This window comes from Bos mutus, chromosome 2, assembly GCF_027580195.1.
Source record: "Bos mutus isolate GX-2022 chromosome 2, NWIPB_WYAK_1.1, whole genome shotgun sequence".
NCBI lineage: Eukaryota > Metazoa > Chordata > Mammalia > Artiodactyla > Bovidae > Bos > Bos mutus.
The window spans coordinates 31454473-31477522 of NC_091618.1; the positions used below are offsets into that span (position 1 = coordinate 31454473).

At 45.9% G+C, this 23050-nt stretch overlaps 1 protein-coding gene across 3 annotated transcripts in view; it reads right to left on the minus strand.

Annotated features, from left to right (window-relative positions):
• The window catches only part of SMARCAL1 (SNF2 related chromatin remodeling annealing helicase 1), a 53924-nt gene extending 32466 nt beyond the window's left edge, over positions 1 to 21458 (minus strand). The window contains exons 1-7 of one of the 3 annotated variants that reach the window (XM_070386945.1): positions 21238 to 21458; positions 18942 to 18977; positions 17703 to 18541; positions 17048 to 17098; positions 12653 to 12892; positions 9753 to 9803; positions 2054 to 2240 (exon numbers count right to left, since the gene is read on the minus strand). In XM_070386945.1, the coding sequence (XP_070243046.1) occupies positions 2054 to 2240; positions 9753 to 9803; positions 12653 to 12892; positions 17048 to 17098; positions 17703 to 18483 (1310 nt within the window). In that variant the 5' untranslated portion in view covers positions 18484 to 18541; positions 18942 to 18977; positions 21238 to 21458. Of the gene's footprint in view, positions 1 to 2053; positions 2241 to 9752; positions 9804 to 12652; positions 12893 to 17047; positions 17099 to 17702; positions 18542 to 18941; positions 18978 to 21162 lie in introns of all 3 variants that reach the window. The other 2 variants (XM_070386938.1, XM_070386933.1) reach the window with 2 other exon arrangements.
• Positions 21459 to 23050: the final 1592 nt, after the last annotated feature.

The window sequence follows — 23050 nt, forward strand, 5'->3', positions numbered from 1 at the left end:
TCAGGTCTTCCACATTGCAGGCAGATTCTTTACCATCTGAGCCACAAGGGAAGCCCATGAATACTGGAGTGGGTAGCCTATCCCTTCTCCAGTGGATCTTCCCGACCCAGGAATTGAACAGCAGTCTCCTGCATTGCAGGTGGATTCTTTACCAGCTGAGCTACCAGGGAAATGTGTAGTCAAAGGGTAGGGAGAAGCTCCAAGACCTTTAGGTCATGGAAGCGAAGTAGGCAGAGTTTCCAATAAGATGAGTTGCTCTCTGCCTGGTGCAGGTGAGGCCCACGGGATGGAAGGGAAGAGAGTGGGAAAGCCTCTTTAAAGAGGGACTGGGAGGGCTGTGCTTGTCACGGGAGGGATGTTGGGAAGGGAAGGGAAGAAAGGAAAGATGGTGGGATCAAAATATGGTTTTTCTCAAGGTCAGAGAGGACTCTATGCATAAGCGTGGCAAAGACAGAAAACACTGGAGAAAAGAATGACGTCCAGAGGGAAGGATGGAGCAAGAGTGTTGGTCTAGGAGGGGCACTGTGGCTCATTACCTAGCAGCCTGCAACCGTGACCCTGACCCTCCAGGGCAGTAGCCCTGGCTAACAGTTTGTGAATAAGGCATGGATTACTACTCCACTCCTTCGGAGCCCCACTGGCCTGGGTTAGGATTCGAAGTCCACCACCTGGGAGCTGTGTGTCTTTATCCAAGTGATCTATACCCTCCTTGTACCTCAGCTGTCACGTGGAATAACAGCCAGACCTACTCCAAAGAGTGTAGCAGGCATTCACAATGTCTAAAATATTTAAAACAGTGCTTGGTGCCATTGTAACTGCTGGGAAAGTGTCTCTCTTATAACTAGTATTCCCCAAAATGAGAAAAATAACCAAGACACAGTGACAGTAACTTGCTTGACTCACATGATGAATCAAGGAAAAGCTAAAAGGATCTCTGAAAGCCAGATACCTGGTCTCCTGCTCCAAACACCACTCCTCTTTCATCGGAATTCCTGCAAAACTGATCACTTGCTCAGGACCCTGATAATAAGCCAACTGACTAGTTCTTCTCCTTTTCTTCTTACACAGAAAAGACAGAGGACATCCCCTCTTCTGATCAGCAGTTGGCATGGCCCACAAGAATTCCAGGCTGCAGAGGTCTTTCTGAATTGCCTGAAAACAGCATTTCTGCCCTTCAGAAGCCAGTGACCAACCAAGGTGGGAAAGTGAGCAGTGGGCCTGTGGGTGGCATGAACCGAGGACACGTATGTTACTTCTTACACTATTTTGAGTAGAGTTTGTGCACCCTTGCCATCCAGAGTCCTGATTAACTTCATTTCAGTCGCTCAGTCATGTCCGACTCTGCGACCCCATGGACTGCAGCACACCAGGCTTCCCTGTCTATCACCAACTCCTGGAGCTTGCTCAAACTCATGCCCATTGAGTTGGTGATGCCATCCAACCATCTCAGCCTCTGTCATCCCCTTCTCATCCTGCCTTCAATCTTTCCCAGCATCAGGGTCTTTTCCAATGAGTCAGTTCTTTGCATCAGGTGGCCAAAGAACTGGAGTTTCAGCTTTAGCATCAGTCCTTCCAATGAGTATTCAGGACTGAATATCCTTTAGGATTGATTGGTTTGATCTCTGTGCAGTCAAAGGGACTCTCAAGAGTCTTCTCCAACACCACAGTTCAAAAGCATCAGTTCTTCGGTGCTCAGCTTTCTTTATGGTCCAACTCTCACATCCATACATGACTACTGGAAAAACCATAGCTTTGACTAGACGGACCTTTGTCGGTAAAGTAACGTCTCTGCTTTTTAATATGCTGTCTAGGTTAGGGATTAATTTAGGGAACTAACTTAGGGAATTCCCTGATTAACTTAGGGAATTTGAAATCAATGGTTACAATCAGGCTTTGGTGATGGCACACTTGGGCTGTTTAATTCTAATCCCTAGATGCTTTCAGAAGGTTGTGAAAGAGGAGTATTCATAAAAGAGGGAGCATCTGAACCTAGGTCATGGTGATCGATAAATCTGAACAGGAGACAGCACAAGAAGACAAAGGAAGAACCTACTTGACTCCAGCTCTCTGAAAGGGCAGCAGGCTAGACACAAGCTTGGAGTCCACCCTGGACAGGTCTGCCTCAGGGATGTCTGCCACAGGAGAGAGAGACGTCTTCTGGAGCTGAGCGGTGAAAGCCAGGGTGAGGGTCTTGGGCAGAGGATCCAGCTGAACTTGTGGAAGGCCGCGCACTCTTTCCACTAGAAAGAACAGAGGTGTAAGAATTGGAGTGTTAATGCCCAAGACTTCTGGGAGAAAAAAGAAGGGGCTTTGACATACAAAGTTCAAGGGCTGGAATTCTGCAGTGTGCCACCTTCTTCAAAAAAGTAACTGGAGAGAAAACTGGGCGCTGACAGATGCATGGCAGAGCACCAGCTTTCTCCCTCTGTACTTGATGTCCGCAAACAAGAGGGTGCTCAGTAACGCAAAACTGATCTTCACTACGCTACGCAAACACTGGAAAGAACTAACATGTTTTTGTGACTGATCTTTTTTAACCTTAAGTCATTTAAAAATGACTTCCTTTCAATAAATAACGACTCATATTCTTCAAAAACTAGCCCAATTAAAGCAAGACTTAGAATGAATAAATCTTGCCTTGTTTTCATTCTCCTTATGTTTTATTTTGGTTTTGATACTTGAGAAGACGGAGAACTTTAAGCTACATGCTGTCCACAGGCAAGAAAGCACTGCGGTCCTTGCAGAGAAACTGTGAGGTGTTTCCAAGAAAGAAGAGCAGCTGCGGCAGCCTGGATGGGAGGGGAGCGTGGGGGAGTATGGATACATGTGTACGGCTGAGTCCCTCTGCTGTCCCCTGAAACTATCACAACATTGTTAATTGGCTATATTCCAATACAAAATAAAAAGTATTAAAAATAAATAAAAGCAAAAAAAATACATAAAATTAAATTATATCACAAGCCGGGAGGTGGGGTGGGGGGGAGGGAGAAAAATCAGTAGGACAGGAGCGCTATTCATAAATAATGACAAAGGGCAGCGTCCATGCAAAGGCCACCGACTGAGAACAATGCACATGGCCTTGCACTTTGGACATTTTCCGTAAGAGAAAAAGCATCTCCTCTTGGGAGAGGTGGCCTGTGGACCAAATCAGTCTACTTATTGTTCTGATAAATAAAGTTTGTGTGGAGACAGCTGTGCCCATGTGTTAGTAGACAGTCAATGGTGGCTATCGTGCCTAATGGTGCAGCTGAGTCACTGGGACAGAGAGAGCACAGCCCACAGAGCCTGAAATATGAACGGTCTGGCCCTTTACAAAAGAACTTTACCAACCCCTGCTTGGCTTAGAGTCTACACTGGGCGTGGCCATGGCTCTCTTTGAACTAAAGCTTATACTTCAGGGTCTTCACTTTCCTTCCATGCGTGTGGCTTCCACACGCCAATATAATGGATGGAGAGACTTTTCTAGTTAGAGCCATAAAACTAGCTGGGAAAAACAAACGACCTAGGAAATGAAATGAAATGGAAATGAAAGCAAAGTAATTGCATTGATTTTTCTTTTTTGAAGGAATTTAGCTTCACCTGATTTCAAAAGAAAAACAAAACAAAACCTCTTTATTCAGTACAGAAACAGAAAAAAAACAAAACAACCCAAGTTCCAAATAAAACAGAATTCTGTAGGGTGGGGGAAGGCAGGATAACATCAGTTAAAATTTAAAGTTAGAGAAAAGATAGAGCTAGAAATCCCTGGTAGTAGAATTATCATTGAACTACCAGTCACAGCCTACTGTCCCACAGTGGCAGCTTTCAAGATATCTTCCCTTTCATCATTTCCTTCAAAAAATCTGACTAGAAGAGTGACCAGTGTCTACAGATCCTCAACTGCTCTTTACCCTTTACCTCTCAGGGGCACCCTGGGAGAGTCGTAGTAACCCACCAAGGGGCTCATTGGATTCTCCAGGAATCTAGGTGAAGGAATCAGAGAGAGAACTTGGGTCCATTTCATTTCTAACCCATGTTACTTGAAATTCTAAGGCTGCTGGGTCTCTATTCCACAGGCTCATGTGTTCTTAATTTCCCCACAAGGTATTCCAAAAGCCTTCAGCCACAACCATCAACTGCCGGTTGTAAATACTGAAGTGAATATGGAGGCTGAGCCATCTACCACCACCTTAAATTGGGTTGCATTTTCAATATATTTAAATCCATTTGTCTTTCCCTAAATATTTCTGTTGTTGTTCAGTCACTAAGTCATGTCCGACTCTTTGTGACCCCATGGACTGCAGCATACCAGGCTTCTCTATCTTTCATTATTTCCCAGAGTTTGCTCAAATTCATGTCCATTGAGTTGGTGATGCTACCTAGCCATCTCGTCCTCTGCCACCCCTTCTCCTTTTGCCTTCAATCTTTTCCCAGCATATTTCTGGAAACCATTTGCATGAATAGCATCACCCTGATAAGAAATTAGGTAACGCTGATGGCTTTAATAAAAGATAGACTGTTCGTATTGATGCCTACATACACTGTAAGCTTCCAAATTAAATCTGAGCGTGCTGATTTCTGCACGCTTCAAAAGGCTGAGCACTCCATGTGCTTTCAGAACCCATTTTCATTTTAATCCAGTGATCTTCAGCACTCAGATACCTGATGAAAGCTAAGAAAGGGCTGATGATCCAGCGGGGGTGGGATGCAAGGCTTTGTGCGCATTATGTCCTTTCAGCCACTCAAGGGGGAAAAAAGAACGCTCTACTCTGTTTCCTATCGACTGCTAGCTCCCCAAATCCTACGCTGCCGGTTCAGCCCACAGACTGTGTTTCTGAGACCGCCTGAATTCTCTGTCAGCAACTCTCTGCTACCCTTTCCCTGCGCTGGGAGATCAGATGGATGTGCTATCTGGCTTCATGAGTCATCGAGAAGTCGTTTCTGTAAAACAGCTCTCTGGCAGAACGCTGCTGGCCCACATGGCGGAGAGATGTGGATGTGAATGTTTTCAAATAGCAGCCGACAAGACGAAATCACTGATTTGGGGATGAGGAACCCTTCTGGACTGTGACAGGCAGGGGAAAACAGAAGGCCTGCTGCCAGTTTCGCTGTGGCCAGGAGGCCATGAGTCATCACTGAGAGAAGAGGGAGGAGGAACACTCAGAGGAGACTGGCCTGACCTGGAGATCGGAGCTGCCACTGTATCTGCAGTGGGCACTCACACTCTCAGGTCTTACTGTTATTTCTTAATTAGTTTCAGAGGCACATGGTCACTAGCTCAGGTCAATAATCTGATTCCACATACGAGACCTAGGGGTGGGAGAGAGGTCCAGACTCCCCAGGTTTATGGTCTGTTACCAGAGGAATGGAACTGCGATATATGCAGCACTTCATCTCCCTAGTCTATTAGTTCACAGACCTGGTTTCTCCATCTCCTAGCAGGTCACATCACAAACTCAGAATCACAATTTTAATCAGACTTTACTGTGACCCTGCGAGGCTCCCTGACAAGAAAAACAACTGTTTCCTTTCTCTGGGTCCAGATTTTCCCCAATCTATGAAATGGGGAAAGGAGAAAAGGTAAGATATACTCAACTGAATGCAGAGTTCCAAAGAATAGAAAGGAGAGATAAGAAAGTCTTCCTCAGTGAACAATGCAAAGAAATATAGGAAAACAATAGAACAGGAAAGAATAGAGATCTCTTCAAGAAAATTAGAGATACCAAGGGAACATTTCATGCAAAGATGGGCACAGAAATGTTATGGACCTAACAGAAGCAGAAGATATTAGGAAGAAGTGGCAAGAATACACAGAAGAACTGTGTAAGAGAGAACTCAATAACCCAAATAACTGTGAAGGTGGGATCACTCACCTAGAGCCAGACATCCTAGAGTGCAAAGTAGCGGGCGGTAGGAAGCATCACGACCAACAAAGCTAGTGGAGGTGATGGAATTCCAGCTGAGCTACTTCAAGTCCTAAAAGATGATGCTATGAAAGTCCTGCAATCAATATGCCAGCAAATTTGGAAAACTCAGCAGTGGCCACAGGACTGGAAAATGTCAGTGTTCACTACAATCCAGAAAGGCAATGCCAAAGAGTGTTCAAATACAATTGCATTCATTTCACAAGCTAGCAAAGTAATGCTCAAAATTCTCCAAGCTAGGCTTCGACAGTACGTGAACCAAGTGAGAGCTTCCAGATGTTCAAGCTGGATTTAGAAAGGTAGAGGAACCGGAGATCAAATTGCCAACATCCACTGGATCATAGAAAAAGCAAGAGAGTTCCAGAAAACCTTCTACTTTATTGACTACACCAAAGCCTTTGACTGTGTGGATCACCACAAACTGTGGAAAATTCTGCAAGAGATGCGAATACCAGACCACCTTACCTGCCTCCTGAGAAATCTGCAGATCAAGAAGCAACAGTTAGAACTGGACATGGAACAACAGACTGGTTCCAAATTAGGAAAGGAGAACATCAAAGCTGTTTACTGTCACCCTGCTTATTTAACTTATACGCAGAGTACATCATGTGAAATGTTGGGCTGGATGAAGCACAAGCTGGACTCAAGATTGTCGGGAGAAATATCAATAACCTCAGATACACAGATGATACCACCCTTATGGCAGAAAGTGAAGAAGAACTAAAAAAAAAAAGTTGGCTTGAAACTCAACATTCAAAAAACTAAGATCATGGCATCTGGTCCTATCACTTCATGGCAAATAGATGGGCAAACAATGGAAACAGTGACAGACTTTATTTTTTTGGGCTCCAAAATCACTGCAGATGGTGACTGCAGCCATGAAATTAAAAGACGCCTACTCCTTGGAAGAAAAGTTATGACCAACCTAGACAGCATATTAAAAAGCAGAGACATTACTTTGCCAAGAAAGATCCATCTAGTCAAGGCTATGGTTTTTCCAGTAGTCATGCATGGACGTGAGAGTTGGACTATAAAGAAGGCTGAATGCCAAAGAATTGATGCTTTTGAACTGTGGTGTTGAAGACTTTTGAGAATCCCTTGGACTGCAAGGAGATCAAACCAATCAATCCTAAAGGAATTCAATCCTGAATATTCATTAGAAGGACTGATGCTGAAGCTGAAGCTCCAATACTTTGGCCACCTGATGGGAAGAACTGACTCATTAGAAAAGACCCTGATGCTGGGAAAGATTGAAGGCAGGAGAAGAAGGGGTCAACAGAGGAAGAGATAGTTGGATGGTGTCACCAACGCAATGGACATGAATTTGAGCAAGCTCCAGAAGATGGTGAAGGACAAGGAAGCCTGGCATGCCGCAGTCTGGGGTCGCAAAGAGTCGGACATAACTCAGCGACTGAACAACAACAAGAAGACACGGAAAATCAGCACTCGGGGTCACTGTTGCACCTCTGTTATAGTCTATGAACCATTATCATCCCTTCAGTTGTGTCTGACTCTTTGCAACCCTATGGACTGTAGCCCACCAGGCTTCTCTGTCCATGGGATTCTCCAGGCAAGAATACTAGAGTGGGTTGTCATGCCCTCCTCCAGGGAATTGTCCCAATCTAGGAATCAAACCTGTGTCTCTTACATCTCCTGCATTACCAGGTGGGTTCTTAACCACTAGCGCCACCTAGGAAGCCCATCATTATAGTGAATGCAAAAAAAGCAGTCCTAACTCTAGAATTCTTAAATCAAGGTCCATGGGATTAGTAATATAAAAAACAAAATCTTTACATGTGGGGACTTCTCTGGTGGTCCAGTGGTTACAAACCTGCCTTCCAATACAGGGGACGAGGGTCTGATCCTTGGTCAGGGAAGGAAGATTCCACATGTTGCAAAGCAACAAGGCCTGAGCACTGCAACTAGAGAGGCAACGCGGACCCTGAGTGCTGCAACTAAAACCCAAGGCCCAAGGCAGCCAAAAATAAATAAACAAAATAAATGTTTTTTTTTTTTAAAAAAAAAAAACCTTACACGTGGCCATTCTGTACATTTTTCCCAGTGAAGACTCCATTGTTTCATCACATATTTCAATGAGTCCATGGCCCACGAGACTTGGAACCATTATATAACGCTACGTGAGCTGCAAGTCATGGTTTTTCAATGTTACATTCATCTCCTAATGCTGTAAATGTCCTGCTTTTTGTTGTTCCATAAAAGTCAAAGGCTTCATAGCTCACATATTTACATGTCTTTCTGTGATTGAAAGACAAAGGGCTGAGAGAGAAAAACTCACTTTGACTGCTCATCAAAAATTCAGCTTCGGCCAAATAATTTGTTCATGCCACAATCTCCAAACAGTTGCAGCTAAGGAGTCTCAGATAAATGTCAGCCACCCTTTTTGCCTCAGCTAGTGGCTGCTGACACTAAATAAGTAACTCATCATATTCAAACTGAACCCCAAATCTGCAGCAAGTTTTCCCTCAAGGAATCAAATGCTCTTCCCTCAAGGAATCAAATGCTCTTTCCTCATATTTAATTTCTGTCAGTAGGATAGATATGGATTAAATACCTTCCCTCCCCCCTTTTTTTTAACTGAAGGGCCAAACGCGACCCAGAATATTGAGCTACCTACCTGATGTCACACAGTAAATCACATAGGAAGGAGACAGAGGGAAGAGACCTCTTCCTTACACCCCTAGCCTGGTGGACACCTCCCCGCCTCCACTGCACTGGAGAATGTCTCTCCCGGCTTGACAGGTACCATCCCTGGGACCAGAAAGTTCTCGGGAGTCAAGCAGGGGGAACCTGTGCTGTGCCAGCTGCACACCCACTGCAGGATTTGAAGTCTGGAAGACGGGTGACAGACGAGCATTCCAGGACAGGCCAAGATACGACCCATCACCCCACCCCACCCTTCCTCAGGCATACTGGAATTCATTCATTGCCCCACCCAAGCAGAGCACAGAGAAGCAAAATGATAAGCCCAAACTGACTTCTTCTCATAGTTGTATCTGTACACATAGCCCTTCCCTTGGTCAGGCTCCAAAGCGTGTACTAAACACCGATGTGCCCTGGCCTTGGCTTCTGCCTCTGGCAGAACTCAGCCCATCATGAAGCCCGTTACCACTATGGCTCTCCCGCTTCCACAGACCATCTGGTTCTAGCAGTAAGTGAAGAGCCCGCTCTTACAGGGGACCTAAAGTAGCTTCCATCTAACCTCAGCAATCCTAGCTTGCCTCTGATTCCCAAAGCCCACGAACGCTCACTTCTCGTTCTTCTGTGATGGGTGGGAGGGTGCACAGGCCTCGAGTATCTGACTAGCACCGCCGCAGCCTGATGGAACATGTGGCCCTGCATTTCCCTGAGCTGTCACAGAGCCACTATCACAGAGTGCAGGGGCATGGCTGAGAGCATCTTCGCCTTTTCCAGTCCTGCACTCAAGCGTGCCATGTTATCGCAGCAGAGGGGAGGAAGGAGGTGATTCTTCTAAAATATGTTATGCTGGGGCTTCCCTGCTGGTAGAGTGATTAGGGGTCTGCTTGCCAATGCAGGGGACACAATCCCTGGTCTGGGAAGACCCCACATGCATCGGGGCAACTGAACCCACGTGCCACAACTACTGAGACCTTGCTCTGGAGCCTGTGCTCCACAACAAGAGAAGCCCGCACATGGCAGCTAAAGAATGGTCCCTCACCACAGCTACAGACAAGCCCATGTGCAACGGTGGAGACCCGGCAGAGTCAAAAGTAAAGAAATCGATCTTCAAAAAAAAACTACATTAAATCCGAGGCATGTGATTAAGGCTTAACAACAGCATGATATAAACAAGCAAGATGGGCAGCTCACTGAGTTTACTGTATTCTTCCAGGAGAAAGCTCCACTTCCGGGTCTTGACATCTGCAACGACAAGAGACAAACAGGCAAACGTGACACCCTGCCCTCCTGCAAGGTCACCACACTTACGAATTCATCCCCTGGTTTCACAAAACCCCAGGAAGTTTGGGCGGTGGGCACCTTGTGCTAATCTTGTGCTGGGCAGCGGGGATAGAGAGACTGACACCACCTTTCATCGAGGCTTTGACAGAATTCAGGGAGCAAAGACAAGCAGCCGTGGAGATGGCACTGGGCTGCTAAGGGTGGGGACAAAGAGAGTTACATGGACAGAGGACCAGGGATGGCCTAGCAGGTGAGAAATGCCCTGAATCTCCAAGGCTGGGATAATACTATAGCTTGTACTTATTCAGTGCTTACTTTAAACCAAGAAACTTATATGACCATGTCCTTGGCTCCTCAGTGCGCTATAAGCTGGGCACCATTATTAGTAGCTTCGTTTTGTGCATGGAAAACAAGCTACGTGTGGTCGGAGTGGTCAAATCCCAGGTCTGCCACTTCCTGGCTGTGTGACTTTGGGCAAGTTACATAACTTCTCTGTGCCTCTGTTCCCACCATCTGCCAAAGGAGGATCCTAAAGCCCTGCTTCATAGGCTTCTTGTAAGGATTATGTAAAATTTAAATGTAAAATGCTTATAAAAGTGGTCTGGCAAACAATGCACTCAAAAAAAGGTAAACAATGATAACTTATTATTATGATGATGATGCCATCTTCTGATTAGTGGAGTATAGCATCATCTACACACGTTATTAACTAAGGAGGGTGAGCATTTCCCTACCCAGCACTGACTCGTTACTTCCGGTTTTCCTACCAATCTACCTTTTGAGAAAATCAAGTAAGCTGCAACTCAGTAAATGCTTTCTGGGTAGTACAAGAGGATTCTTCTCTGTCTGGTTACTGAGGAAGCAAGGTGGTTAGGGAAAAGGCATCACGGACACCAGGTCCACGTCAGGAGAGAAGCAAGGCGGCCCAGGTGTAATGTGACAGAAAGACCCAAAGCAGACAGCCCACTCCTGACGTGGAATAGTGCAGGAGGCCCTTTCTGGCAACAGCTGGATCCTGACGGCAGCAGGGCAGCAAATGGAAAGGCCCGTGAGTAACTGCTATGGCGAAAAAATATCCACTCATGGTGTTTTAACATCTAGTGGGTCTGGGCAGGGTTTGGGCGTGAATATTTTTGCTGTTCTCATTCCTCCACAAACAGCAGATCATGTCAGGAGTGTGATTTCAAAGGCCACACTTATCAGAAGTCACAGGTCATCGGTACTTGCCTTTTGAGGGCCGCCCCAAGCAGAGGTCGAAGACCTAAGGGGTCCAGGGGACGGGGGGACAACACTCTCTGGACTTGGACTGGGCCCTGTGCATCACACCTAAACCCTACTCCCCAGCCGGGTCTCACCGGTCAAAACTCTATCCATCTAAAGGATAACAAGGCAGCAGCCAGCACCACCCTCTCCTGAAGGATCCCCAACCTCGAGGAAGGCTCGCTACGCAAGTCACTCCACAGAGGCTTCATCCACGATGCTGCCTGAGCATAATGTCTCAAAGGCAAGAGGTTTAAAGGTTTGCTTTCTACCTGCCTGTGTGTGCTGTGCTAAGTTGCTTCAGTCGTGTCCGACTCATTGCACCCCTATGAACCATAGCCCACAGGCTCTTCTGTCCATGGGGATTCTCCAGGCAAGAATACTGGAGTGAGCTGCCACTTCTTCCTCCAGGGGATCCTGCCGACTCAGAGTCTGAACCCGAGTCTCTTATGTCTTCTGCATTGATAGGTGTGTTCTTTACCATTAGCGCCACCTGGGAAGCCCTTCTAACCTGACTAAAAAAAAGCTAAAACCATTTCAAGAATGGGAATACAAAAGCTACACTGTTTTGCAAAGCAACAAGGCCCAAGCTAAGAATGAAACCCAGAAGTTCAGAATTCTGCTCCTTATTCTGATGTGGCAGCTTTTGAAGAACCTCACAAAAAAAAAAAAAAAAAAAAAAATCAAGCAATACTGCTCTGCTTTGTCTGGTGGATTTCAAGCCTAGCTGATTATTAGACTCACCTGAAGATTTTTCTTTTTTAATGCCAATATCCAGGGCCCCACCTCAAGCCAATTAAATCAGTTGCTCTTGGTGGGAACCCAGGCATCAACATTTACTCTGGGGGTTGGATCAGCCAATCTGTGATTTACCCACTGCTTTAGGTGGTTGGGAGGCGGGCTCAAGCCTGAAAACCACTGGCTTAGTCTATGCAAAGAGTCGGATACGACTGAGCGACTGAACTGAACTGAGTCTGCTGTTGCTGCTGCTGCTGCTGCTGCTAAGTTGCTTCAGTTGTGTCCGACTCTGTGTGACCCCACAGACGGCAGCCCACCAGGCTCAGCCATCCCTGGGATTCTCCAGCCAAGAACACTGGAGTAGGTTGCCATTTCCTTCTCCAAAGCATGAAAGTGAAAGTGAAGTCACTCAGTCGTGTCCAACTCTTCACAACCCCATGGACTGGAGCCTACCAGGCTGGCAATTATTTTTATGGAAAACACCTATATTTCAAGCTCTCCTAAGAACAAGATAAAACTAAATGGGTTTAAGTGGTTACAGCAGGAACTTACCTGCTTCTACTAAGCAGACACTGCCCAGGTGACCAGGGAAGGAGTCTTCTCCTTGGGAGGCCTTTAAGGACAAAGCAGACCCTACTACGTGCTCAACTATCGGTAACAATTTAAGGAACACCTTTCCACAGGAAGAGGAGCAGGTTAGGAAGGCTTTGCCAAGAAAGTCACTTCTGAATATTTAAAGAGACAGGAACACCTTGCTCTGAGATCATGGGCCACCCTGCCTTCTGGGAATTAGGCCGAGGCCAACTACTTGCCATATTTTCTGGAATCCATCTGTTTAAACAGTGCAATCAGGTCTTCTGAATAGCTGATGTCTGCCTCGAAGCGGGCCCGGGAGATGAGCACGCACTGCCCTTTGACAAAGGCCAGGGAGGGAGCTGCAGGAAGGCCGGTCTTGGCTATAATGCCACTGCTGGTGGAGGGTGACTCCACGTGGCCCTCGGCTCCTTCCAAAGGCTGCAGGGTGATCCCTGGGAGGCGCTGGGCTGCTTTCACTGCGGAAGAAGAAAAGGACAGAGGTGATGACCTGGTAACGTTTAAGGCCCTGGCATGCTCAGGCAGATAGGAGAGGAGGCAGAAGCAGGGTGACAAGGACGTTTGCTAGGCAGGCAGGAGACAAGAGGTGTAGTTAGATGGGGAAGGTGAGCAGGTGAGCTTTAACTGGAGGTTCAGAGAGTAATTGGTGGTTCAGACAGTTAAGCGTCTGTCTACAATGTGGGAGACCCGGGTTCGATCCCTGGGTCTGGAAGATCCCCTGGAGAAGGAAATGGCAATCCGCTCCAGTACTTTTGCCTGGAAAATCCCATGGACAGAGGAGCCTGGTAGGCTACAGTCCATGGGGTCGCAAAGAGTCGGACACAACTGAGCAACTTGACTTTACTTCAGAGATCTCAGGATTACCTGAATATAACTCTTCTGTTCTTTAGGTTTTCCAATTTAAAACTTAGAATTCAGAAATGAACAGGGAGAAGCAGGGTCTCACCAGGATGAATAAACTTATTAGATAATTCCCGCAGCTATGTCAGAGAAGCCACTGAAGGAAATCAACACACCTGAAATCAGCCCCTTAACCCTGTTCCCAGGTCAGTGCTCTGTCCCTCACTGGGAGGACAAAGAAGGAGACACAGGACTGTCAGGCCACAAATGCAGTTTTAAACCTTATTTTCTCTATTACTGAGGCACTTAATAGATTAATAGATTTGACAACATAAAACTAAACAGTCAAAAAACACAAACTGAAATGAAAGGCAAAACTACTGAATAAAGATATCTGCAAGAAATATGAACAGAGCTCATACTTAAAAAAAATACTGAAACCACTAAGATACGTTAGGTAACCAACTCAAAAGGGGGGAAAATGACCAATAGACATTTGAGAAACATGCAACTCTGCAAATAATCAGAGTAATAAAAAGCCAATTTTTACTTATTAAACTTGCAGAATTAGAAAAAATAGATATCTGAAAATCTTTTGGAAAACAATCTTGCAACACAGAGCAAGAGCTATAAAAAGTCATCATAATGATTCAACTTTTAGGAAATCTGTCTCAACTAACATAAATTGAAAACACAAAAATTTATAGACCAAGGTGTTCCTTACAGCTTTGATACTAGGGAAACTGGAAGCAAATTAATATTAAACCAAAAGAACATGATTTACCCAATTTATGACACATTCTTACAATGGAAGGTTATATAGCCTTCCATTAATTATTTAGTTAATCTTCCATATATAGCCATTAATTTTTTTTGGAAGAAATTTTGGAAAACACAAAGGTACAAAAAACAACATTAAATCATCTTTTGGAGGCCAAAGCGGTTCAATAACAGAGATGTACATTTTCATCATTTAGAATGAACTGTTTAACATGCACCATTAAAATAAAAATGCTTTAGAACTTCCCTGGTTGCACAGTGGATAAGAATCCACCTGCCCATTTAGAGGACATGGGTTTGATCCCAGGTCCAGGAAGATCCCACATGCCTACGAGCAACTAAGCCCGTGCGCCGTAACTACTAAGCCTGCTGCTGCTACCACTGAAGCCTGTATCCTAGAGCCTGTGCTCCGCAACAAGAGAAGCCACAACAGTGAGAAACCTGGGTACTGCAACTAAGAGTAACTCCTGTTTGCTGCAACCGGAGAAAGCTCATGCAAACCGCACAAAGCAAGGAAGACCCAGTGCAAACCAAAATAAATACATAAATAAAAAATTAATAAAAATGCTTTATGCAGGAACACTAAATGAAAAAGTCAAGATACAAATTATATTAAATATATAAAACATTGTACATTTTAATGCACAGGCAAAAAGGCTGGAAGGAACAAAACTAAAATGCTAATAGTGAGTGGGGACAGATGGGGGGGCAGATGAGGGGGCTGGTTTTTCTTCTTTTGCCCATTGATATACTTTCCACATGGCCTACAAAGAGTGTGTGGTAGGGTTCAAAGAGTGTGTGGTAGAGTTAAAAAGTCAAAGTTCAGAGGTGAACCCAAACAAATAACAGAAAGACTGACAGTCTTCATAAATTATACTAATGAAAAGTGTAATCTACTAAGATGACACAGCAAACATGAACCATCTGAAAATGAAGAGAGAAGGATAGAGGCACAAATTCATGATTGCTGCAAGGGTTTTCAAGATACACTTTGGTAGAAGCAGATTGTGCGTGCAAAACACTGACAAGGATACGGGGAGCAAAACAGTTCCTGTTCAGCAAAATTCATCTGAAAGCTACACTGAGAATTTTGTGCCCAACAAAGTTTAAAAAAAAAATATGTGGAGCATTACCAGAAATAATCACACTGCACAGAAAACCTAAATGAATTTGCAAAAGCAGATATCATGAGTCACCATGCATTATGGTCAGAGAGAGAACAGGAGTAAAAAGATGACAAATCAAACAAAACAGAGACTTTAAACAGTCTCTATAGGTTACTTTTTTATACATATATAAAAGTAGAAAAAAGAAAAAAACACAGGACATGAAAAAGATTTCCTAACGTTGGAAATCACTGGTTTAATATGCAACAATGCAACACCATGTATCAAGACCTGCAGTGTTAACTCAGAGCACTGTCTCTCCCCTTCCTAACATGCAATAAATGGGTTAAAATAATGGTAAGGACTTCCCTGGTGGCTCAGTGGTTTTGAATCTGCCTGCCAATGTAGGCGACCCCTGATCTGGGAAGATCCCACACGCTGCAGAGCAACTAAGCCCGTGCGCCTCAACTCCTGAGCCTGTGCTCTAGAGTCCGGGAGCCGCAAGTACAGAGTCCACATGCCACGACTACTGAAGGCCACTCACCCTAGAGCCTGTGCTCTGCAACAGGAGAAGCCACTGCCGTGAGAAGCCTGCACACTGCAACTAGAGAACACCCTAAGTAGCAACGAACACCCAGCATGGCCAAAAATAAATAAATAAATAGATAAAATAATAAAAGAAATAAAATAATGGTAGAAGTGAGCTCTCCCAAACCTAATGGTGTACATTTCAAGTGGAGGAGGCAAAAAAAAAAAAAAAACACACACACACAACACAGGAAGTTCTGCAGGGGGCTGTCTCATCACTTCCAGAAACTATACTAGTGATTCTAGAGAATTCTACTCCAAGCCCCAAATCTGCAGAGGAGTAACCTCCCCGTGGATCCTCTGCTTTCCCCTTTTTGAACTGGGTGGGGAGAGAGAGGGCACTGACACGGCCAGCAAGGAGGAGCAGAACGGGGCTGACACTGACGAGGTGCAGCCTCCAGGCTTCAGAAGGCGCCAAACCTTGCTGCCGGATAGGCAACAAGATCACAGAAGACAGGAATGGTGCAGCTGGGAGCCCTGACCTCCAACAGATGTGGCACAGCCTGGCACCAGCCCAACGGCCCTTCTCTGCGCCCTGGGGTTTGTGTTGTTGCTGAACTGTTACTCTTCCTGGCAGCAGGGCCCGCACAGCTGCCTGGCATGGCTGGAGCCCACAATCTGGTGGGAATAGGCCCTCTGAAGTCAGATGGGCTGGGTTTGAATTCCAGTTGCACAACCTATTGGTTGTGTGTGATCCTATGTTAGTTACAGAGCCTCTCTGGACCTCAGTTTTCCCAACTGTAAAATGGTTGTTATAAGGAATAAAAGAGTTAGCAAATACATAAGGGGCTTAAAACAGCCTTTGGAGAAGGCAATGGCACCCCACTCCAGCACTCTTGCCTGGAAAATCCCATGGATGGAGGAGCCTGGTAGGCTGCAGTCCATGGAGTTGCTAAGAGTCAGACACGACTGAGTGACTTCACTTTGACTTTTCACTTTCATGCATTGGAGAAGGAAATGGCAACCCACTCCAGTGTTCTTGCCTGGAGAATCCCAGGGACGGGGGAGGCTGGTGAGCTGCCGTCTATGGGGTCGCACAGAGTCGGACACGACTGAAGCAACTTAGCAGCAGAACAGCCTTGCATGTAGCAGGTTCTTTTAAGTGCTAGCTTTTGTTAATATGATCAGTGATGTCCTCCCAAGGACTTGCCTCACTAGGCTGGCCATGGTGAGAAGAGGAACATTGGGATGGCACCCCATAAGCCATGTGAACCACCAGCTAGACTACATCTGCTACTTCTAAGGAACTCCTCAAGAGCAGCTTCTCCATGCAAGAGGGGGCACTACACACCTACTTACTTAGGGGACCATAGTCAGTCATGCTGAAGTTCCACGTCTTGGTGGCAGGATCTGAAATGAAACAGAAGTACCCGGTTTGCACACAATAAGGCCAAAGACTTGGCATGAGCAGTACCTGGACATTCAATAAAGGCTTGTTGAATGAGTGAATGAATGAATGCACGCATGCATGCTAAGTTCAACACAGTTGACTGAAAAGCCCCTGCTGAGGTACAAATCCCCGGGGAGGACAGACAGCAAACGTACCTGAGGATAGCCACTTTGGTTCTGCCCTTCCGGATTAACTAACCTGAGCACGCCACTTCACCTGGCCGAGCCAGTTCTATCGCCTTTAAAATGGAAATAACATCTGCTTATCACATCAAAAAAAAAATAAGTGCTACAATGCACACAAAGCACCTGGCAGCAGCGGAGGGCCTGTGAAAAACTATGCATCCATTCTCCACAGGGCCACGAGGCAGCCCCCAGGCATGGCAGCTATTGGAAGGGATGCCTAGTACAAAAGGAAACATGAACTAAAATAGAAATTTTCTAACAACTGGATGGACAGAATGTGCCAATGCATCTTCTTCATATTTATGAGAAACTGTTAGAGACTCTAGAAGTAGGGGGGAAAAAAAAAACATCTGAAAGAACCAGTTGGAAGACTCATTACCGTAACTTCTGCTGGGCAGACTCTTAAACACTGCGATGAGCGCCTCATTGTACCCAATCTTCACCTGGAATCGCTCTCCGTTCCGGATACACCTTCCCTGCTGGGAGCCTACCACTCTGTGCAGCGGGGTCCCTGCTTTCTGTTGCAGTCTTCCTTCTGTCCTGGGCATCACACTCCCCGAAATGTTCTGCCCAGAGGTGGAGGGTCTTGTCATCCTGGCCTCTAATTCAGGATCCCTAGGAGGCTGTCCAGAGGAAGAGGCTGCTGTCTCCTGGAAATTCTTCACTTTGGCCAAAGGCTCGTGAGTTGTGTTAGCGAAGGGTGTTGACTGGGTCTCGAGTGAAGCCTGAGGATGACCTTGACCTAACTCACAACCCCAAAGCTGTTGGCTAGGGACCCCTGGAGGACTGTTTGCCAGAGGTGGGGAGATCCCAGCGACAGTCACTTGATTTGGTGGGCGGTAGCTTGGGCAGGCTGTGGGCATCTCTTCTGGCCTCTGCCACATCCCCTTTGCCTGCTCGGAGGTGTTGGGTGGAAAATTGTGGGGATTTTGAGGTCTCTGGTCACCCTGAGATGAACTGCTGGGATTTTGTTGTTTGAAAAAGATGCCATGGCTCCCTGACTTAGAAGGATCTCGGGGGAGGTTTTGGGATGGGCCCTGCTTGGACTGGGCAGGTTTCTGATGCTGTTCTGCTAATAGTTTCTCAGCTCTTCGGGCCAGAGCCTTCTGCCGATTTGCTTCAATTTTTTTCCTCTGCTCCTCTGTAAGAGGCAAGGACATTTTAATGGGGAGATGTTCATGCAGGAATGTCAGTCTGTAATCGGAAACTTGGCAAAAGCTGAGAAAGGAAAAACAACATGGAAATAGACATTAATTAAAAAATTTTTTTTTGCTTACCTTGATTTCAACAAGCTTTTGTCCCAGGAAATGCACAAGGAGTATAAACAAAGGATATATTAAAATTTCTTTTATAATTAAACATACACACACACACACATATGACAAAAACCATGACCCTGATAAAAAAAGCAAATAGCAAGGTCAATCAAATCCAAAGTTGAAAAGGTATTTCAACTGCAATATTTTTCTCCCTCTCATCCACCAGCCAAGATGAGTCAGTTATCAGATCCCAAGCAAGTTACGAGGTGCAACCTAAATCCATCAGATAAAGAGAAGGGAGTATTTCAAACTAGAAAGGATAATGGATTAGACTGACATAGACCAAAACAACTACATACCGTGACGTGACATTTATAAAATAGCCTCTTTCCAACCTGGAAGAAGGAAAAAAACATTAACATCACACAGACTGCACACTAAATTCACCCCTCAAATTGAATCCTTTTATTATTCCTAGCAAGGCAATCTGCAGGTGGTAAACCTACAACCAAGGAGCAACAAGTGACTCTTGGAAAAGTAAGGTAAAAACAGTAATACATGCTCATTGTACAAAGCCAGATGCTACATACAGATGTAAAGAAAAGAGTACAATTAATCTGTAATCTCATCATCCATCCATAACCACTGTTCATAGGTGGTGGTTTAGTCATTAAACTGTATCCAACTCTTGTGACCCCATGGATGACAGCCCACCAGGCTCCTCTGTCCATGGGATTTCCCAGGCAAGAATACTGGAGTGGGTTGCCATTTCCTTCTCCAGGGGATCTTCCCCACCCAGGGTTCAAACCTGTGGCTCTTGCATCTCCTGCTTTGGCAGGCAAGATTATTTACCAACAAGCCACCAGGAAAGCCAGCTAGTGTTCATAGAGTACAGTATAATTCTTTTTTTCTATCCATATCCTCAGATACAGGTCCTGTATTTTGGAGATAGATGAATTTACTACAAATTAGCAATGGCACCCCACTCCAGTACTCTTGCCTGGAAAGTCCCATGGACCGAGGAGCCTGGTGGGCTGCAGTCCATGGGGTCACGAAGAGTTGGACACGACTGAGCGACTTCCCTTTCACTTTTTACTTTCATGCATTGGAGAAGGAAATGGCAGCCCACTCCAGTGTTCTTGCCTGGAGAATCCCAGGGATGGCAGAGCCTGGTGGGCTGCCGTCTATGGGGTCACACAGAGTCGGACACGACTGAAACAGCTTAGCAGCAGTAGCAGCAGCAGCATTTCTCTTGAGAACCATTGATTCTAGATGCTCTAAGGAAACGAGTCAAGCTAGGTATTTTTTGGAATAAGAAGAGAGTTGGGAAGAAGTAAAATAATGCCTTTGAAAAGCCACATAAGGGCCTAATTTAATACCACTTGACTATTCCCCTCACTCCACTCGTGGATCTCTTAGAACTACATTCTGTTAATTAGTATGTCAAGATTTTCAGCAGATGTTCGTGATGAGGTAATTAGGTTACATCCCACTGTCTGTGAGACAGCTAGGCCAGAGCATCTGGGTTTCGTGGATGGAAACAGCAGCGGCATGCAGAGGATGTGTTGTAGGAAATTGGTGTCATTGGAGGATTCATCAGCTGAGCCACCAGGGAGACCCTGGTTCTATTCCTGGGCTGGGAAGATCCCCTGGAGAAGGGATACATAACCCACTCCAGTATTCCTGGGCTTCCCTGGGGGCTCAGATGGTAAAGAATCCAACATCTGCAATGCAGGAGACTTGCGTTCAATCCCTGAGTTGGGAAGATCCCCTGGAAGAGTGGTAAAGAACCCACCTGCCAAAGCAAGAGCCCTAAGATATGCAGGTATTCTTGCCTGGAGAATCCCACGGACAGAGGAGCCTGGTGGGCTACAGCCCATGGGTTCACAAAGAGTAGGACACAACGGAAGCACAGCACAGCAGGATCTTTTACATACTGTATCCCAAGCCTGATTTTATCCCCCAATTAATTTACTTAGGTCCTTTTTCCGAGAGCTGAGCCACTTTTACAGCATTCTAGGCCCAGGCTCTTTACACTAACTTCTCTGGCTTGTTTCAGAATAGAGTCAGCTCTCAATGTGCCACGGAATGTTTACAGTGATGACAAGGGGGTAGGGGTGGGGTACTCTGAGAAGAGCCTGGGGTTAAAAAGGTTTCCTTCCTCCTGCGACTGTCTTTGACTAGAACCCCCAAACATCTGTCCCCAGAGACCTCCCACTTCCCCCAACAGCCAACAGTAAGGAAGGGGTTAGAGAAAGGCTTTGTTCCCGGGGCTCCGCTCAAGTTCTCTGGTTCCCTGGGCAAAACACTCCTGCCTAAACTTTCCATCCAGGGCTTTGCCGCGACCCCAAATTCTACAGGCCCAAGGCCTGGTGCGCAGCCTCCACTAGCCAGGGGAGACGAGGCCGTCGGATGAGGTCCCATTGATCAGCCCCAAACCGTAAAGCCACCCCACTACACGGAAGCCCCTCTTCTTTTTGCTAGGACCTGGGTTCCACCCTATTTTGGGGGCGCATCTCCCCCCAGACTTGGCAGGACGGAAGCACCATTCCCACCCCTATCATCTCCATTTGGATTCACCCTTTCCGTTGGCCACTCCCTGCTCCAGGCTGGTATTTGGTCTCGTCCTTCTCCGCCGCCTTCCTCCCAGTTTACCTTCTCGGCTGGTGAGACCTAGACCGCGAGCTTCATTCTCGCCGGACCCCGAACCCAGGCGCGTCTCCAGAGCCTTCCTGAGCCAAGTTGCTCTTCCGGTGACCGGTTAGGCGCAGGTACTCGAGTGCTCGCCAGTTGGCTCGCCTTATTTCAGTTCCCTGGCCTGAGAGGTAGTGTTAGTGGCAGGGTCGGTCATCGAGGAACTACATTTCCCAGTGGGCAAAGCGGTCCGAGTTTCCCTTTAAAAGTGAGAGTTCAGGAGGCGGGAGGCCGGAGCGGTGCTGCAGAGCCTTCTGGGATTTGTAGTTTGAGCTAGGAACCTGGTGAGAATTAGGAGAGACGCAACGTCATGGGCGGGGTGGAAATAGTCCACCCTGGGAATTGTAGTCCTCCATTTCCTGATGATGAAGCCGAAGCTCTAATCCTTTGGCCACCTGATGGGAAGAGCCGACTCATTAGAAAAGACCCTGATGCTGGGAAAGATTGAAGGCAGGAGGAGAAGGAGACGACAAGGACGAGATGGTTGGATGGCATCACCGACTGGATGGACAGGAGTTTGAGCAAGCTCTGGGAGACGGTGAAGGACAGGGAAGCCTGGCATGCTTCAGTCCATGGGGTCCCAGAGAGTTGGACACGACTGAGCGACTGAAAAACAATTCCCTGAAAGGTTTCACCAAACTCCGGATCATTAAACCAGAGTTGTTGAGGTTTCCAAAACTGAAGTCTTGCTGTGAAGAACTGTCAGAGTTGTGGGGTTTTTGTTTTTGTTTTTCCATGCTCTTCCTTATTTTTAGTAGCACCCAGGAAGGAAGCAGCATGAGCTGTGCAAAGTATACAACATCATCATAACACAAGGATTTCATTTGACAAGTCAAAGATCCTGAATCTGTGGCTAATCTCATAGTACTATGGAGAGATGGGCAGTCGGATTTGGTAGTCCTGGAGGACCGGTTCCTGATATTGATAACTTTGCAATTTAAGCATCACCTGCTGTTCCAACGCCCACCTGACCTTCTTGAACCAAAAGAGAATTAGCATTGTCATCACTGTCATTGTCATAATCATCCTTTTCATCTTCAGTCGTTGTGTTGAGCATTTATTCTGAACTATCTCATTTAATCCTCACTACAATGTTTAGGAACACACGGTATTTGTATCCCCCTTTTACAGATAGGAAAATGAACGGCTACTGGATAACTTTTTCAAAGCCTTATTAGCCTATTTGTGGTTCTGACTCTGGAGCCCACTTGAGAGAAAATTAGTAACCTGACACTCTCAGAGTCAGTTTACCCCATTTCTGAGCACCAGTGTGAGCCCTGTTTCCATTCCATAATCAACTCCACTGTTAAATATTGTTGGTAAGTACAATATTCCCCTATCATCAATATTGCTATTCTGTTTCCAAACATGGCACATTTAAAAACAAACAGGTATATCATTACTTAAAGATCTGGAAATACGACCAAGATGTATTGTTCAGGAAAACAAAGCACATCAATGCATACATTTTGGTCCATTTAAAAAAAAAAAAATCCTTACCTATCAGTGTGTATAAACTCAGTTCACAACCAAGGGAGGATGGGGTACAGTAGTCTACTTTTTAATCTAGAATTTCCTGAATTACTTGAATTTTCTTAAAATAATCATATAGAACTTGTGTGACTTTTGAAACAGTGAACCAGGTTTTTTAAATGACAAAGGCATTGGCCTGTCTTACAGGCCTTGAGTGAAGTTAAGCATAGTGTTCAAACCTCAGCTCCACCCCTTTCATTGGCCAAGTCAACACAGTGACCCTACCTCTATTTCCTCATCT